Below are 20178 nucleotides of genomic sequence, written 5' to 3' on the forward strand. Positions count from 1 at the left end.
TGCTAACACGGGGAGGCAGAAGGTGGAGCCAGTGGTCACCCTGTTTTGGATGCTGTTTGAAACTGATGCAGTGTGAGCCCCTCCACCCCTTGGAGCAGCATCCTCATGCACACAGGCCTTTCCCAGAATGGCTGAGTTCTCTGAGTCCTACCAGGGACCACTCCACCAGCACAGCGCCGCCTGTTGTTCCCACTGGCAGTGACAAGCTGAAGGTCAGGCTATGACCTCCGTTCCTCTTCCTCAGTGTAGCACCAGTAGGAGGGATGAGACGGGACAGACAGGAGACCACACCTCTGCTGGTTGTGCCGTTGTATTGATTAAGCATCTACAATGTAATCCATCCTGGGTTTCTCGTATACCCACTTGCACTACTCCTGAAAACCTCGTTATAAGTCAAAACATTTATTATCAGGTTTTTTAATGTGACATCACTATGCCAGCCACTTCTCTGCTGTGTGTGTTTTGTTAAATTTTGCATTATTTGGACTAATTTGCAGTCGTGGTATTTGAATTCCATTTTCATTTGTCAGTCATCTTTTATAATAGCCTTCCAAATTATTATTTTTCTGGTACGTGAAAGAATTGTTCTTTCTTTTTTTTTTTAAGTGGGGAATTTTCCGTTTCTGTAATGTTTGAATTTTTAACAATGAATATGTATTATGAGTATGTGAGCAGAAAAATTAATAAATGCTCTAAGGAATATGTCATGATGTATGCAAAGACTTAACTATAAGGGTGTTTGCTGAAGTATTGTTTATAAGAGCAAAAAATCTGAAACCTTAAATATCCAATAATAGAAAGATGATTGAATATATTATTTACGACCATGCAATGGAAGATTGTACAGCCATTAAAAATTGTGCTACAGACCTGTATTTATTAATTTGGAAAGATGTCTATGATATATCAAAGGGGAAAAAAGCAGGTTATAAAATAATATGTGCCACATGTAATCACACATTTTTTTTTTACAAAACAGTAGAATGGTTGATAGTTTCAAAAGCCCTCCCATGAGAAAAATACCTGGATGCTAAATAAATTACAACAGCATTTGTTGTAACTTTTTAACTTTTATTTTTGAATAATTTAAAACTTACAGAAAAGTTACAGAAATAGTACACAAAACTCCTGTTTTCTCTTCACTCGGATTCCCCAATTATAAAATTCTACCCTGTTTATCTTTTTGCCTTCCCTGTCTCTCTCTCTGTCTCTCTCTTTGTGTGTATGCAGATAGATATCAATAGATAGATAGATTGATAGAGATATAGATATAATTTTTCTTCGAATTATTTGAGATTAAGTTGCAGACCTGTTGATCCATTACTATTAAATACTTCAGTGTGTATTTCCTAAAAAGAAGGACGCTCTTATACGAAGCCGCAGTACACCATCAAAGTCCGGAAATTAGCACTATCATACTACCATTAAATCCACAGACTTTGTTCAGGTTCTGCAGATTATCCTAGTAATGTTTTAATTAGGTCCACATTCAATTGTTACATGTCTCTTTAGGCTTCTTCAATCTGGAATAGTCCTCAATCTTTCCTTGTGTTTGAAGAATAGAGGTCTATTATTTTGTAAAGTGTACCTCAGTTCGGGCGTGTTGCGTGTTTTCTCATGATTAGATTCAAGTTAGGTATTTTTGATAGGAATAACACTGAACTTTTGCTCTGTTCTTCTCAGTGCATTATTTCAGGAGTCCCAAGATGTTGATTTGTCCCATTATTGATGATGTTACTTTTTTACTTGGCTAATATGGTTTCTGCCGAGTTTCTCCATTGTAAAATTAATAAGTATTTTGTATTTTAATAGGTAATTAACATCCATTATGAATGGAGATATTTTGAGACTATGTTAATATCCTGTTCCTTATCTAACTTGTACTCAGTTGTTTTAGTGCTCATTGATAATTCTTCAGTTATTACTCCGATAGTTGCCAAATGGTGATTTTCTAATTCCATCATTTCTTCTATACTTATTAGTTAGCATTACCTTCACCTCCCTCCCTTTCTTCCTCTCTGTAAGAACTCATGGGTGCCTATTTTACTCAGTTGGTTATAATCCATTACTATCATTATTTATTTTGGTACTCAAATTGTCCCAGATTTGGAAAGTGGCAGCTGCTTCAAACTGGCTCCTCTGTCCTTTTGACATGTTTCCGTTTTTCTCTAAGACCTTCCTTGTAATTCTTATAAAAGATATTTCTGGCTTATTTTCAGCTTTCTCTGCCCCAGGCTTGGAATCAGCCATTTTCTCAAGGAGCTCTGCTTCCTTTTATCGAAGACTGGTATTTAGAAACCAAGATCTGGGTGCTAGGTGTACTCATTGCTACAGTGTTGTTGTTTCTAGGCCTTCTCAGTGGAAAGCTCTACAAAATATGTGAATGTATACAATACACATACAAACACGCATACATCTGTCTGTATCTATCTATCTATCTGTCTTAGAAACATGAGTTCACGTGGATAACTTCCATTACAAGCCAACAGCACATGGTTTATTCTTGCCCTCTCCTTTTCTATATTTATGCCTCTTTTTCTTGTCAGTGAGACATTTTCCTCCCATTTTCATCAGTATAGTTACTTATTTGCTCAATTCCCTTGTATGTAACAATCTCTTGACCGTGCAGGCTGTCTCCCTGGCCCAGCACTGCATACTCAGGCTGGTTGTGCTTACCAAGTTTTCCAGAATTCTCAACCCTCACTGGTAAGAGCGTCCCTCAATGTGTAGAAAACGCTTTGAGAATTTTTGAAGGAAGATGCTTTGAAAACTTGGAGGATTCTTAATTCTTTTGGGTAATGATTCCTAATGAGGAATTTTTTGGAAGGAGATCTCTTGCACTTATTACTTCACTTGTAATTTCCTCCACATGTATAGTCCTGTAGCAATTATATAAATCTACATCCTGCTGCTGTCCTTTCCTGCAAATGTAGGAGGAAATCCACCCATTAGTTTTTCCATTGTTTTGCTTATTCATATTGTAAGGAAAGTGAGAGTTGAGTATGGTAAAGGACATTATGACTTGAGATTGACTAGGTTACATTTCAGCCATCAGGTTGCTTTGATGCACATATGGCATTTATCTAGTTTCCAGGGTGACTATTACTGCAGTGTCAGGTGCTCATAACTACCTGTGCTTCTTGTGGCTTCCATGGTTTGTGTTGGAGTGAAACGGTTTATTTATTTATTTTTTTTGTAAGATCTGTAAATTCTAAGTATATTTTTATAAGTATTAGGACAGTACTTGCTTTGATTTGTTTTTTAAAGTTATTTTTGGATTTCAGAAACTACATAAGGAAAAATATAGAAAACTAGTATGGAATAATTAAATGCTTAGCAAATGCCTGGTACTCTTCTAGCTACATGTATTCTTTTATTTAATCTTCCCCAAGATATGTGAGCAAACTGAAGCCCCCTAAGTAATTTAGGCTTAGAAAAATTGTAATTCCTACAAGTTTACATGACTAGCAAGTAGCCAAAACTGTCTTATACCAGCAGTCTCTGCTATCCAAAGGAGCATGGGCTCTGAGTTAAGACAAACAAAGCTAAAAGAAGTTTGTGATATAGTAAACTAGACTTCTGTTCTAGTGCCCCAAAGAGGTCGTATCTTATGTTCTTTAGGAAACGTAGCTCATGGTGTCCTCTGCTTTTACCAGTCCCTTTGTGCTCTGAACATGATACGCACTCAGCAGAAACTGTAACAGTATCACCGCCACTACCAGCAGCAGGAGAACAAGTGACTGACATTCCCTGATTGTTAACTAGGTGCTGGATACTGTCCTTGGAACTTTTAATGTATAGTAACCTATTTAATGCTCGAAATAACTCCACAAAATATGTGAACCTCTCTTATCCCCATTTTATAGATGAGAAAACCAAGGCAACGGTTAAATAATTTTGTGCAGATCAAACAACAACGTAGTTTAGAGCTAGGATCTGAATCCAGCCGTCGGAGCACCCACACTGTTGCCCACTACACCATACTTCCCCAGTCTTCTGTATGTGTTATACTGGAGTCGTGGGTTAAAAACTAATGAAAACAATTCTGATTAAGCTGAAAAGGGATTTGTTAGGAGGATGTAGAGTAGCTCACTGAATCAGTGGGAAGCCTGGAGAACCAGGCTTAGAAAACAAGCAGGACCATGAAAGAGTAGGGAGCCGAGAATAAGCCAGCTGTGCCACAGGAAGAGGCTGCTTACAGGGCCACTGCTGGTGTTGCTTCCACCGGCCAGCACGGGTACCATGCTGCTGGCTGGTGGCCTCTGGACTCTTGGATCTGCTGCCATTGCTGATGCTGCAGTACTGAGGAAAATCCCTAACTGTTCTTCATCTTTGCATCACTCAGTAAGATTCAAAGGACCAAGGAGAAGCATTCATTTGATGGAGCCCAGGCAACGCTTTAAAAAGGCCAGACTTGGTGTGTGCTTCTTGATGTAATTGTCCTGGTATACTCTGGGCAGAATGGTAACAAACAACCACTTTCCCAGTGTTGATTTTTAAAGATTTAAGTTATTTGCTCAGAAAACCTTGATCCTGTTATGTGGTGAAATAGGTCAGTAAAATGATTTGAGGAGTTGGCAGTTAAAGAATCAGAAGGCACTAGTCCCATATTTGTTAAATCCAGTTAAGCTTGAAGTGACCATTTTTGGTTAATTCTGTTTGGATCATGGATTAAAAAGCGTAAACTCCAGGTGGCTGATAATTGAGTCATAAAATACATCTGGCTTTTCTGGTTAATTTTAACTGTAGGTGAAGAAATTCACTGGGTCAAAAGGTAATATGTTTTAGAAAAAGGCTGGTGGTAATTTTGTTCATAAACATGCTCAGGATCAATGTTTTAAGAATTTTGCTATACAGGCCAAATTTCACTTTAACAAATGCTGTGATAAAATATTTTCAAGCCTTATCTGATGGCTCACTGGTTGTAAGCACTAATCCGTATAACAAAATTTCGGTGCAGTACAAAGAGTTGGCTGGGTCAGGCCATGCAGCATGATTTGACTTTTATCACACAACACTTAGTGAAAATTCATTTTACTAGAATTCTGAGCTTAATGATTAAACTTTTTGAGTGCTTACAGTAAGACAGGCAATGTGTGAAGTACTGTATATATATCTTCTCTTTTAATCCTCATATAACCCTATAAAGTAAATATTGTTACTGACACTTTAAGGATGGAAGTGAGGCTGAGAGAAATAACTTGCCTGAGGTCACACAGGAAGTGACAGAGTTGGGTTTTAAATCCACATTTGTTTCACTCTTAAGCTTGCTTTTGATGGCAACATTGTACTAGGAAGAAAAATCATTAATTAAATCATAAGTTAACTGCAGATTAGCCTTCTTCTTTTCTTTTTTAAAATTTTTAAATTTTATTTATTTTTTTGTACAGCAGGTTCTTATTAGTCATCCATTTTATACACATCAGTGTATACATGTCAATCCCAATCGCCCAATTCATCACACCGCCACCACTCTCAACCCCCGCCGCTTTCCCCCCTTAGTGTCCATACGTTTGTTCTCTACATCTGTCTCTCAATTTCTGCCCTGCAAACCGGTTCATCTGTACCATTTTTCTAGGTTCCACATATATGCGTTAATATACGATATTTGTTTTTCTCTTTCTGACTTACTTCACTCTGTATGACAGTCTCTAGATCCATCCACGTCTCAACAAATGACCCAATTTCGTTCCTTTTTATGGCTGAGTAATATTCCATTGTATATATGTACCACATCTTCTTTATCCATTTGTCTGTTGATGGGCATTTAGGTTGCTCCCATGACCTGGCTATTGTAAATAGTGCTGCAGTGACCATTGGGGTGCATGTGTCTTTTTGAATTATGGTTTTCTCTGGGCATATGCCCAGTAGTGGGATTGCTGGATCATATGGTAATTCTATTTTTAGTTTTTTAAGGAACCTCCATACTGTTCTCCATAGTGGCTGTATCAATTCACATTCCCACCAACAGTGCAAGAGGGTTCCCTTTTCTCCACACCCTCTCCAGCATTTGTTGTTTGTAGATTTTCTGATGAAGCCCGTTCTAACTGGTGTGAGGTGATACCTCATTGTAGTTTTGATTTTCATTTCTCTAATAATTAGTGATGTTGAGCAGCTTTTCATGTGCTTCTTGGCCATCTGTATGTCTTCTTTGAATAAGTGTCTATTTAGGTCTTCTGCCCATTTTTGGATTGGCTTGTTTGTTTTATTAATATTGAGCTGCATGAGTTGTTTATATATTTTGGAGATTAATCCTTTGTCCGTTGATTCATTTGCAAATATTTTCTCCCATTCTGAGGGTTGTCTTTTCGTCTTGTTTTTGGTTTCCTTTGAGGAGCAAAAGCTTTTAAGTTTCATTAGGTTCCATTTGTTTATTTTTGTTTTTATTTTCATTACTCTAGGAGGTGGATCAAAAAAGATCTTGCTGTGATTTATGTCATAGAGTGTTCTTCCTATATTTTCCTCTGAGAGTTTGATAGTGTCTGGCCTTACATTTAGGTCTCTAGTCCATTTTGAGTTTATTTTTGTGTATGGTGTTAGGGAGTGTTCTAATTTCATTCTTTTACATGTAGCTGTCCAGTTTTCCCAGCAACACTTATTGAAGAGACTGTCTTTTCTCCATTGTATATCCTTGGCTCCTTTGTCATAGATTAGTTGACCATAGGTGCGTGGGTTTAACTCTGGGCTTTCTATCTTGTTCCATTGATCAATGTTTCTGTTTTTGTGCCAGTACCATATTGTCTTGATTACTGTAGCTTTATAGTATAGTCTGAAGTCAGGGGTCTGATTCCTCCAACTCTGTTTTTTTCCCTCAAGACTGCTTTGGCTATTCGGGGTCTTTTGTGTCTCCATACAAATTTAAAAATTTTCTGTTCTAGTTCTGTAAAAAATGCCATTGGTAATTTGATAGGTATTGCATTGAATCTGTAGATTGCTTTGGGTAGTATAGTCATTTTCACAATATTGATTCTTCCAATCCTAGAACATGGTATATCTCTCCATCTGTTGGTATCATCTTTAATTTCTTTCATCAGTGTCTTATAGTTTTCTGCATACAGGTCTTTTGTCTCCCTAGGTAGGTGTATTCCTAGGTATTTTATTCTTTTTGTTGCAGTGGTAAATGGGAGTGTTTCCTTAATTTCTCTTTCAGATTTTTCATCATTAGTGTATAGGAATGCAAGAGATTTCTGTGCATTAATTTTGTATCCTGCTACTTTACCAAATTCATTGATTAGCTGTAGTAGTTTTCTGGTGGCATCTTTAGGATTCTCTATGTAAAGTATCATGTCATCTGCAAACAGTGACAGTTTTACTTCTTCGTTTCCAATTTGTATTCCTTTTATTTCTTTTTTTTTTTTTTTTTTGGCTGTGTTGGGTCTTTGTTGCTGCACGTGGGCTTTCTCTAGTTGTGGCGAGCGGGGACTACTCTTTGTTGTGGTGCGCGGGCTTCTCATCACAGTGGCTTCTCTTGTTGCGGAACACGGGCTCTAGGCATGCGGGTTTCAGTAGTTGTGGCATGTGGGCTCTACAGCGCAGACTCAGTAGTTGCGGCGCACGGGCTTAGTTGCTCTGCAGCATGTGGGATCTTCCTGGACCAGGGCTCGAACCTGTGTCCCCTGCATTGGCAGGTGGATTCTTAACCACTACGCCACCAGGGAAGCCCTCCTTTTATTTCTTTTTCTTCTCTGATTGCCATGGCTAGGACTTCCAAAACTATGTTGAATAATAGTGGTGAGAGTGTACATCCTTGTCTTGTTCCTAATCTTAGAGGAAATGGTTTCAGTTTTTCAGCATTGAGAATGATGTTTGCTGTGGGTTTGTCGTATATGGCCTTTATTATGTTGAGGTAGGTTCCCTCTATGCCCACTTTCTGGAGAGTTTTTATCACAGATGGGTGTTGAATTTTGTCAAAAGCTTTTTCTGCATCTATTGAGATGATCATATGGTTTTTATTCTTCAGTTTGTTAATATGGTGTATCACATTGATTGATTTGCATATATTGAAGAATCCTTGCATCCCTGGGATAAACCCCACTTGATCATGGTGTACAATCCTTTTAATGTGTTGTTGGATTCTGTTTGCTAGTATTTTGTTGAGGATTTTTGCATCTATATTCATCCGTGATATTGGTCTGTAATTTTCTTTTTTTGTAGTATCTTTGTCTGGTTTTGGTATCAGGTTGGCCTCATAGAATGAGTTTGGGAGTGTTCCTTCCTCTGCAGTTTTTTGGAAGAGCTTGAGAAGGATGGGTGTTAGCTCTTCTCCAAATGTTTGATAGAATTTGCCTGTGAAGCCATCTGGTCCTGGACTTTTAATTGTTGGAAGATTTTTAATCACAGTTTCAATTTCATTACTTGTGATTGGTCTGTTCATATTTTCTATTTCTTCCTGGTTCAGTCTCGGAAGGTTGTGCATTTCTAAGAATGTGTCCATTTCTTCCAGGTTGTCCATTTTATTGGCGTAGAGTTGCTTGTAGTAGTCTCTTAGGATGCTTTGTATTTCTGCGGTGTTGTAACTTCTCCTTTTTCATTTCTAATTTATCAATTTGAGTCCTCTCCCTCTTTTTCTTGATGAGTCTGGCTAATGGTTTATCAATTGTGTTTATCTTCTCAAAGAACCAGCTTTTAGTTTTATTGATCTTTGCTATTGTTTTCTTTGTTTCTATTTCATTTATTTCTGCTCTGATCTTTATGATTTCTTTCCTTCTGGTAACTTTGGGTTTTGTTTGTTCTTCTTTCTCTAGCTCCTTTAGGTGTAAGGTTAGATTGTTTATTTGAGATTTTTCTTGTGTCTTGAGGTAGGCTTTTATAGCTATAAACTTCCCTCTTAGAACTGCTTTTGCTGCATCCCATAGGTTTTGGGTTGTCGAGTTTTCATTGTCATTTGTTTCTAGTTATTTTTTGATTTCCTTGAATTTTTTTTTTTTTTTCTTCTGGCCACACAGCACAGCATGTGGGATCTTAGTTCCCCGACCAGGGATCAAATCCCTGTCCTCTGCTGTGGAAGCACAGAGGCTTAACCATTGGACCACCAGTGAAGTCCCTAGCCTTCTTGAATTTTTAGATCAAGAGATTTCCTTGTCATTAGTTCTTAGAGGACAACTTTCTTTTTTTAGATTTGGTAACTCAGTAAATGTCATTCCATCCAAGATTTATGCTCTGAGTTAAAAGAGTATAAATTGTTATTGCTACACAGTCTTTGGCTGTTTATACCATTCTCACATATTGTCATATTGGATGTGTGGGTAAGATGATTTTCTCATAGTTTACGTGGGACACACAGGGTAAGGTGGGAGGTGTGGCATCTCAGATCGTCTCTAATACTCAAAACTACTGATTATTAGGGATTTGTGAAAATATTCAATTCTTTCTTAAAAAGCCTGTGGGTACCTCTTGGAGGCAATGAACACTGGACTTTACTGTGCATCTTGTAATAGAATCCTTGCCTTTATTTGTGTTCAGTTTTCACTGTCGAGGTTCAGGTTAAGTTCAAGTTTTCTAGGATTGAGAAGACAAGTTTTGTTTATCTTGTTATGACTTTCATGGTTTGACTGAGTTTGCTGACTTGAGACTAATTTTTTTTTTTTTTTAATCCAGCTGCTTTCAGAGTGCTATATGGAGTTCTAGAAAGCCAAATGTGCTACTGGGGTCAGGGGTTAATAGATTCAAAGCTGCATCTCTGAATTCCTCTACAGCTGGATTTGTGTACATACATCCATCACTACCTGGCCAGGCTTAACACTTTATAGTCCGATATATAGACACATACCCTGGCAGATAGTGGGGCAAGCTCTTATGTCTTTATTACCATTAGCAGAGCTCTCAGGAAAGGCCTGCTTTATATTCCAACAAGAGAACTTATTTTGTGTGAATGTGAGAATAAATAAGGACCTGAGGATTTTTTTCTTTAGTTTGCAAAGTAGCATACCCCTGTATATCTGGTAGATGGATTTCTTTTTTATTCTAAGTAACCATCATATGGAACTGGTAAAAACTATTTGTAATTTGCATGTCATTATAATGATATTTTAAAAGTTCCATGGCTCAGGACCTTGGGCCAGGGCATAGAAAGAGTTTCATGGTAGCAAACTAAGCATTCCTTGTAACAGGATGTGAACTGCAACAGAATGCTTGAGGCGATATTAAATTGGGGTGATTTTTAGAAAGTGACAAATGGTTTATGTTTCCTAAATCTGAGATGGGTTCTACCAGCTCTGAATGGCTGCCAAGTTATGTTATCACTTGCCTGCTTTGTAACTGCCTCAATTATTTCCTTCCCCAGCCCTGTATGATGAGATTCGTCAGTTTCGCAAGGCCTGTGGGGAGGCTCATCTCAAAACCATCTTAGCAACAGGAGAACTTGGATCTCTTACGAATGTCTATAAAGCCAGTATGATAGCAATGATGGCAGGTAAGCCAGGTTTTATATTGAAATGATGGTATATATTGATGTTTTTAGAAGAAATAAGTGAGTCAGAGCATTTGGCTATTAGCTGAAAGTGCTAACCACTTGGAGTTTGTTTTGGTGGGGGGTCAGATACTTTATGAATACATGTGCAGTGGGAAATGGTCGCAAACTTGGCTTTCTTCCACATTTTTTGGTGGCATTTCATCACTGCACTATCCTTGTAAGGCAGTAGATGGCTCTCTTGTTAGTGAATTGCCTTCTGCATTATTCTTTGATTATTCATTCATCAACATATGTTAGACAGGAATTTCTTTAACTGACTTATTCCTCTCTGTGAATTTAGGGTTTGATTTTTCTCAGAGATCCATATCCATACTGTCTAAGGCAGCCTGTGCTTTGTTTGTGTTAATTTTTTCTTCTTAAATTTAGGGCAGTGTCATTGTTTTTTATATTTTGAAATGTAGCTTGACTTATTCTTTATCTTTACAAACAGCATGTCTAGCCAGTCATAAGCCCAAGGTTGAAACTTGGGAGTCATGCTGGATTGCTTTTTCTCACCTTCATATGAATCAGTGAACGAGTCTTGAGAGTTCTACTTTTTTACCGTACCTAATACGTCCTTGCTCCATTCTGTGTGCTGCTCTCTTAGACCACAGTCATTCCCCACATGGATCACTTCAACGGTCTCCTAACTAGTTTTCCCTGTCTCTACTTTTGTCCCCTTTCAATCTGTTCTCCACACTGTTGCCAGAATCATCTCTTTAAAATGCCAATTTGGTTGTGGTACTGCTTGCTGAAAATCCTTCAGCGGCTCCCCTTCATTTTCAAGATACAATATAAATTCCTTCAGCCCGACTTTAAAAAAGGACCTTCCCAGGGAATTCCCTGGTGGTCCAGTGGTTAGGACTCCACACGTCCACTGCAAGGGGCCCGGGTTCGATCCCTGGTCGGGGAACTAAGATCCTGCAAGACGTGTGGCACGGCCAAAAAAATAAAAATAAAAATAAAAAAGGTCTTTCTCAAGACCCTGCCTGTGCCTCTGCCATTGCCTCATTTTCCCTGCATACCATATGCTCCAGCTCTATGGAATTACCCGCTGTGGTCTGCACATGGCACCGTACAATCCTTTGGAATCTTTGTACCTGCTGTGTCCCTGCCTGGAATGCCTTTTGCCCAAATAACTCTTGAACATCTTTAGATTCAGCATAGTTGTCACTCTTTTCGAGAATATTTCCCCAATACTGCTTCCTCCCCCACCACTTGGTTTATTATCCCCTCTGCATGCCCTCATAGTGTTCTGTTAAAACGTCTATCAGATAACTTATCATACTATGCTGTGACTCAGTATTGGACTTTTAGGTGCCCTACTAGTGGCTCCATGTTTGGAAGATACGTGAATCTTCAGGTCTTAAATCTGGGCCTTTGTTGTGGTCACCCTCTAGATTTTTCTACTCGTGCACTTTTTGAAGACTCAAACGAAGCATCGTTCCCTGGAACTCTACTGAAAGTCAGCCAACTAGGCATTAATGAAGCTGTTACTCTGGTCACTGCTGCTGTATCCAAAAGATCTCTGCCCTGCTTGTTTCATTTAGAGCGAAATCTCTGAAAACCCAAGGATAGGGAAGAGTGGAACACTTTAAAGAGTGGGACATCAGTTATGTTGGCGTTTCAAAGGCCCCCAGTAATAGAAGATGCTGCAACTCTCAGGAACCTGGGCAAGGCCCATTGGAGTCTTAGGTAGACCAGTAGCCTCCCTTTTCGTGCTCCTCACCAGGACAAGGGAGTTAGCCCAGAATGCCGTGATCCAGGTCACAGTGAAAGTATATTCATTCTGGGCCGGCAGCCAACCCTGTCCTACTCACTGCACCTACTGCATAGATAGGAACATGGTATTAGGTCCTCATGCTTGGACACTTCTGTTCCATCCTCCATCCCACCCATCGCAGCCACAGACAGAAATGTGACTAGAAACACGCTCTCCCCTGTTCCTGTTGGCTTGTATCCGTGTCCATGTCATTGTTTATCTCCTTCATTTCTTCATCTAATCAGTGTCTATTACTGTGAGTAATATAACTTTGTCTGTGAGGTGTTTTACCAGATACTTTAGAATAATATTTCTTCACCTTCACACCAGCCCTGTAGTTGATGAAGAAACTTAAGATGGAGAGACTTGCCTAAGGTTCAAAGCTAATTGATCACATAAGTCATTATTTGAACCCAGGTCTTCTGGCTTCAGGTGTATTGCTTTTTCAGTTGTAACCCAGCTGTCTCCCAAGGCACTGTGCTAGATCTTACCATGAATTAAAGGCACATCTTTATGAAGTATCATGCACTTCCTGGCCCACAGTTTATGCTTCCTATTTTGTTAAGAAGGTATATAACATAAACGAAGTATGTTTTGAAAGATTTTTTAAATTAAAAAAATTTATGGACTAAACTCATGTTTCATCCTATTTCTGTAGTATTTTTTAAAACTGTTATTGTTTTCTTCAAAATCAACTTCACTGAGGTAAATTTACATTCAATAAAGTTCAAGTGTTAAGTGTATGATATGATGAGTTTTGACAATCTGTATATTCCATCATACCAGAAATATCCTTTGTTCTCCTTTGCAGTCAGTTCCACTCTTTTTTACCTTCTGCTCCAGGTGCAATAACTGATCTGATTTTATCACCATAGATTAGCTTTGCCAGTTTTGGAACATTATACTTATATAGTATGTACTCTTTTGTGCTTGTTCCCCTCCCCCACCCCCGAGGTAATAGCTGTGAGATCTATCACGTTGTTCTGTGTATAAGGAGTTTGCTTAGTGGCTTTTCATTGTACACATATATGAGTTGCTAAATTTTTTTTTTAAAGTATTTGTTTATTTATTTATTTATGACTGTGTTGGGTCTTCGCTTCTGTGCAAGGGCTTTCTCTAGTTGTGGCAAGCGGGGGCCACTCTTCATCGCGTTGCGCGGGCCTCTCACTATCGCGGCCTCTCTTGTTGCGGAGCACAGGCCCCAGACGCGCAGGCTCAGTAATTGTGGCTCACGGGCCCAGCCGCTCCACGGCATGTGGGATCCTCCCAGACCAGGGCTCGAACCCGTGTCCCCTGCATTGGCAGGCAGATTCTCAACCACTGCACCACCAGGGAAGCCCGAGTTGCTGAATTTATTGGTCTGAAGTGTTTGTAATATTCTCTTATTAGTCTGATGTCTGTAGGGTCTATGGTTATGTCTCCTTTTTTATTCCTGATATTGGTCATTTTTGTTTTCTGTTGTTGTTATTGTTGTTGTTCTTTGTTTTGTTTTGGTAGAAAATAGAGTCTTGCTAGGGGTCTGCCAGTTTTATTAGTCTTTTCAAAGAGCTCAGGTTGGTTGATCACACTTTTTAGATCTGATTTGCTTGGTTTCACTTTGGTATACTTGTTCTATTAATTGTTGAGAGGGCTGTTAAAATCTCCAGATATGATTGTGGATTTGCATACTTATCCTTTTAGTTTTGTCAGCTTTTTCTAACTTTATTGTGGAGCTCTGTTTTTAAGTATAGACACTTTTAGGATTGGTATGTTTACCTGTTGAATTAGCTTATTCATCATCATGACATGTCCCTTGTTATCTCTGGTACTAGACCTTTGTCTGAATGTCCACTTGGTCTAATATTAATCTAGCCACACTGGCTTTCTTGTGCTTACCGTTTTCATGGTATATCTTTTCCCCATCCTTTTATTTTCAACCCATCTGTGGTTATATATTTAAAGTTATCCCTTAGAGACAGATGTTTAAAAAATTCATTGTGGTAATCTCTGCTTTTTAATTGAAATGTTTTGTCCATATACACTTCACATAATTATTGATATGATAGGATTTAAGTCTATCATCTTGCCATTTGTTTCCTCCTTGTTCTGATCTATTTTTGTTCCTCTTTTCCTGCCACCTTTTGCATTCATCAGATACAGCACTTCATTTTTATTTTTTCTATTGGCTTTTTATCTACAACCTCTTTGTATTTTTTTAGTAGTTGCTCTAGCAAATTACAGTATGCATTTTTAACTTATCACAGTCTACTTAGAATTAACATTACAGATGTACCATAGAGATAGTGCAAGTTTGGGTCCAGACCACTGCAATGAAGCGAATATTGCAATAAAGCAAATCACATGAATTTTTTGGTTTCTCAGTTCATATAAAAGTTATGTTTACACTGTACTATAATCTATTAAGTGTACTATAGCATTATGTCTAAAAAAACAATATACATACCTTAGTTAAAAAATACTTTATTGCAAAAAATGCTGACCATCATCTGTGCCTTCAAAGAGTTGTAATCTTTTTTGCAGTAGTAACATCAAAGATTTCTGATCACAGATCACTATAACAAATATAATAGTAATGAAAATTTTTGAAATATTTCAAGAATTACCAAAATGTGGCACAGAGACACAGAGTGAGCAACTGCTGTTGGAAAAATGGTGCCAATAGACTTGCTTGATGCAGGGTTGCCATACACCTTCAACTTGTAGAAAATGCAATATCTGTAAAGTGTAATAATGCAAAGTGCAATAAAGCAAAGCACAATAAAATAAGGTATGCCTGTATTCCACTTTACATTTCAAATGTCACAAATGTAAAAACCTTACAGCAGTTCCATTTACACCCTCATTAGTCCTTTGAATTATTTTAATGTACTTCTTCTTCCAACTATTTATAAACTATTCCTCAAAATGATGTGATTTTTGTTTTGACAGTCATTTGTCTTTTAAGGAAATTAAAAGGAAAAAAAACTAAGTAAAACTAGTCTTTTACATGTCATTTCCATCTTTTATCCTTCCTGTAGTCTGCTGGTGATTAATTCTCTCAGATTTTGTTCATTGGAAAATGTCTTTATTTCACCCCCATGTTTCAAGGATGGTTTGCTGAATATAGAGTTTCAAGTTACAGTTTTATTTTTATTTCAGCACTTAACCATATCATTCCATTTCTTGGAATTCTATTTCTTCTTGTTTTCCTATAAGTAATGTTTTATCAAATACCCAGTCAGTATTTTCTCTTTATCTTTGTTTTTCACTAATTTGACTGTGATATGCCTAAGTGTGGTTTTCTTTGTATTCATCCTGCTTGTAGTTTGCTGAGCTTCTTGGATTTGTAGGTGGTTGTTTTAGGACTTCTCTGCCCCACTCTCTTTCCTTCTAGGACCCAAGTACCTGAGTGTTAGATATTGTCTCACAGCTTACTGGGGCCTATTCATTTTAATTCTAATCTTTCTCCCCCGCCTCTGTTTTTCTGCTTGGCTAATATACGTGGATCTTTCTTCAAGTTCATTGACCCTTACTTTCCACCTTAAATTTACTTTTATGCCCATCCATTGAAATTTATGCTCCTGAACATTTTTAGTTTTAGAATCCATTTATTCTTTTTTAGAATTTTAATTTTTCTGCTATTTCCCATTTTTTCACTCATTGAGATAATTCTTTCTTTAAAATCCTTGAACATATTTGTAACAGCTGATTAAAGTCCTTGTCTGCTTATTTGTCTATCTTAATTATCTTAAGGTCTGTATCTTGAGCTGGCAGTTTCCCAGTGCCTAAAAATAGTTGCCTTATATATTTTGCTCAGTTATATAGTTATTTATAGCAGGAGGGCAAGTCTGGTAACATTTCTTCTCTCATGTTTGGAATTCTTCATGGCTTTTGTTTTCCCATTAATTTAGCATCATAAATCTCAAAAGGAAAGGGGTTTGTCATTTACATTCATAATAATTTTTATCTTACAATTTCGATAGCCATTTCTATTATTCTCTCAAACACAATTCTCTAAAGAGAGAAAGGTGGAAATACGTAACTACGTTAGTCTAGTATTATACATCATTGTAAGTAAAAACTTAACCAGGGTGTGTTTACATTTTTGCTCAACTAAGTGATTCGTAGCCTACTTTTGGTTTAATCTTGTTTAGGAATCTCTCAAAATGTTTTAGGGGAAGGAGCCACGTTCATAGGAGTTAGAAGACCTGGACTCTTGTTCCATCTTGCAGAATTTGTGACCTTGAACAAATAAATTAATCTGATTATAACTTCAGATGAAGTAATGTATATGACCTTTGGTGTAACTGTAGGAGATGAAAGCTATTGAGCTGGATTACATTCTGTACTGATCCCAAAGCTTACTGTATTAGTAGGATTTTTCAGTGAATCTTACATATGAACTTGTTTTGCCGGCTTTTGACTCTGTCTTAAAAAAGAAAGGTGCAAAAAATATCTGATTCGTTGAGAATCGCAATTAGATGTGGCCCAGTTTATTTTTCTTATGGTACACTTCTTAGCTATGGTTGTCATTGCTCCTGATTCTTTTACAGTGGAGGCTGTAGCAGCCACCTCAGCTGTTCAGACATGTATAAGATCTCTTATTCAGCAGCTACGATGGTCCAGAACCAAGCCAGGAACCAGAAAAAAATAAGTAAATAAATAAAATATTTTGAATAGATGAAATACATGTGATATAATCTATAATACAACAGTAATAATAGGTAACATTTCTTGAGCATTTACTGTGTGACAGGTACTATTTTAAGGGCTTTATATATATTTACATTTAACCTTCACAACAACTCTACGAGGTAGGTACTCTTCTATGGTAAAATAAGAACATCAGTTAAAAGGATATCTTTGCTGCTATTCTGTATGGTCATTTTTGCTATCTGTAAACATCCCAGGTATTTCTGTCTTTGTTATACCATTTTCTGTGTCTGTTATAGCCTTCTCCCCTCCTGTTAGCTGTTTTTAAAGATTTAAGTGGAATTTTCATACTCTGTCAAATCTCTCTATGATCCTTTAAAGGCAGAATTAATTGTTCATACTGTCCTTCTCTTAGGTATATAATACCAGGAGAATTAATTCTGGTATATAAATACCAGTAGCATTTGTCATGTAGTATCACCATCAGTTGTTTTACCTCTTATTTTTTTTATAAAACTATGAACCTCCTTGAGGCCAAGAATTATCTTCCTTATCTGTATTCCCATGTGATTGCTACCCTGCCTGACATCTAGGAGAGCCTAAGGAAATATTTTGGAATACACCAATGAGTCAGTGAGAAAGACAGACAGAGGTAAGGAAGAGTGAAAATAGGCAAAGTGAAATTAGATTAGATTAGGTCTAGATTCATCTTCCCAGATGTGCCACCACCTTGTAGAGTCTGGACATGTTATTTTGAGAGTTTTTATTGTAATTGAACAAAAAGATAGAAAATGTATACCTTTGACAAGGAGATTATATATACAAAGTATGGCTTAGGCAATCCAAGCAGTGGTATGATATATAAAAGTTTTGTTAGGATTCTCAGAAAGTTCTAGAAGCAAGGAAAAGACCAAGGAGAACTTTTTGCCTTGGCTTTTTGGTCATTGAAAATGGATCTTACTTTTACATTAGTGGAAATGTGGTGAGAGAAATATAAATAAAGGAGAAGGTGAGGTGGGAATAAACAGTTTGAAGGGAAAATAATCAAGGAAGGGAAACGAGAGCCATATTTTTTTCATCAAACAAGCCAAGAACAAGGTGATAGGAAGTAAGATAGAAAGGGAAACATGCTTATAGAAAAGAGAAGTCGAAAGCTGACCTGCTAAGGGATTTCAGCCCAGCAAATGAACACATTAAGAATAATGCCGGAATGTAGAAAAGTGGCTTTATCTTTCAGTAGCCTGGACCGTTTGCACACATGCAACAGCTAACAGGCTCTGCTCTGAAGTTATGCTAGACCTTATCTTTGGAAATAATGCAGGCATGATAAATAAGGTTGGAGTAGAAAAGCACTAAAGATGCAATCATAATGTCATCAGGTTTGAATTGCTGATGAAGATCTGTGGGAAGAGTACTAACATGAAAATATGGGCTTGAGAAAAGCAGACCTTGAAGGGAATGCAAAATGAGTTTTGAACTTGGCTGGGATTTTGTAACATATAGGAAATGAAAAATGAAAAAAGTAGGAACCAGGGGAGGGAATACTCGAAATTCAACCCAATAAGATCAAAGTAATACAGAAACAATGAGATGAAGCAAAGAAGTAGACAAAAATAGGAGGGAAGCCATTAAGTAAATAAAATAAAGGGGAAGAATAGTGGGAAACTTGCTATGACTAAAGGAAACCAAAATCCTAACAAAATGCTGTGATTAATAGCAAATTAACATCTAAGATTTTTTTAAAAACATTTAAAAATTTAAAAATATGAATCAAACAGTAGAATAAAAGACAGTGTAGATTTATTTTTCTAAAGATTGTCAGAAGTCACACTGAGTCCTTCATCTTAGGCTGCAAATCTTTGTATTCTCAAGGAGTATTGATCCAGATGGCACATACAGACCCCTGGGGTGTTCCAGCCTGTTTTTTTTTTGTTTGTTTGTTTTTGTTTTTTAAGTAAGATCTTGCCTTTCATAGGAAAGCATTTAATTTATGAGAAAGTATGCTTCAGTTGAAAGTTTATCACTGGGGAAAGCATAAGAATATAGATGTGCGTTAGGTTAAGAAGTAAAGAATTTAAAGTGTAAATTTATTTACAGTTCCTTAAACTAGCCCTGAAAATTAAACCACTTACAGGGTAAAAACTAATTAACTTGCCATCTCATTCAAGGAGTCAATTTAAATTCAAGGCCCCAAGCAAAAATATCAGAAAGTTTACCTTCACTCACCCACGCCCTCCCCATCCTTTCTTGAGTGCAAAATAAAAAACTGCAGAAGAGAGGAGTTATCATGTTTTCTGGCCTCCCAGCAGTACAGGAACTACTGATGGTGCATTTTGGTCTATGAATGTCATTTTTATAAAAGGTTAAGTCTATACATTTAAGCATAAAGCATTTTCTGTGGCTCTTCACGGCTGGGCTTCTGGAGGGAAAAGAAAAAAAAGGGAAAGCTTGAAAGCTTAGTTTCTTTGTATTGTATACTAGCCTGTGTAAAATTTTACTGTGTGAAATTTTTTTTAAGTGTAACCCACCTTATTCCAAAAGCACGTAACTGCCTTCTACAGACCTGGCTTGCCTAGAGAAATTCCCGGCCCAAAGGCTTGCACATAACAAGTGCCTAGAAAATGCTCATTGATGGGTTAGGTTATCAGGGACAAGGACATCAATAGATATATTTGTAAACAACATGCATAAAATTCATTTTTTTAAAGAAATTTGTATTTTCTCAGCAAAAGAATAAGGGATTTTTCTTAATGAAATTGTGGTGTATGACATAGAGGTGAGACCTGTAGGTAGTTGCTCATGTCTCTGAGATTCTGTTATTCATTTGTCTTTAATTCCTAACACGTTAACTTTTGCTACTTACTCTTTAATGTCTGTGCCAGGTAGTTACTGATCTTTTAGCAAACTCTTAAATGCTGGGAAATTGGAGTCCTCAAATGGGTCCCTCAGTACTTTGCACCAGGTAGACACTTGGTAAACGTATTTGTTGAATGATTTCGTGAATAAAGGTTAGTAAATCATGTGGAGTTAGTAGTTTACTGAATTCTTTTTGCCGTTGTTTTAAGAGGGAAGTAGGGGAGGTACCTTATCAGCGTTGAGTGGCTGGAGACCTGAAGCTCGGAAGTTAAGTGACTAGACCAAGGCCACGCATTTAGGATGTGGCGGATTCTGAAGGGCTCTTGACTCCAAGTTCCATGCTTTAGTTATCGTGCAGTTCTGCTCTCCACCCTGCAATTGATCTGAATTATGTAAGATATGTTTAAGCTGTGTTTAACCTTTGGAGGCATAGATGTCTTTCTAGAGTCACTGAATGAGATTTATATGTTGAGCCATA

At 37.5% G+C, this 20178-nt stretch overlaps 1 protein-coding gene and 1 long non-coding RNA gene across 2 annotated transcripts in view; both read left to right on the plus strand.

Annotated features, from left to right (window-relative positions):
• Nucleotides 1-20178, plus strand: part of DERA (deoxyribose-phosphate aldolase) — a 118447-nt gene that overhangs the window by 58148 nt on the left and 40121 nt on the right. The window contains exon 6 of the mRNA XM_082352013.1: nt 10283-10411. Coding sequence (XP_082208139.1) covers nt 10283-10411 — 129 coding nt within the window. The remainder of the gene's footprint in view (nt 1-10282; nt 10412-20178) is intronic.
• LOC309609925 overlaps nt 13255-20178 on the plus strand; it is a 30946-nt gene continuing 24022 nt past the window's right edge. Inside the window, exon 1 of the long non-coding RNA XR_014233661.1 lies at nt 13255-16845. This is a non-coding gene — a long non-coding RNA (uncharacterized lncRNA). The remainder of the gene's footprint in view (nt 16846-20178) is intronic.

Source organism: Balaenoptera borealis (assembly GCF_965194805.1).
Source record: "Balaenoptera borealis genome assembly, chromosome: 13".
Taxonomy (NCBI): domain Eukaryota; kingdom Metazoa; phylum Chordata; class Mammalia; order Artiodactyla; family Balaenopteridae; genus Balaenoptera; species Balaenoptera borealis.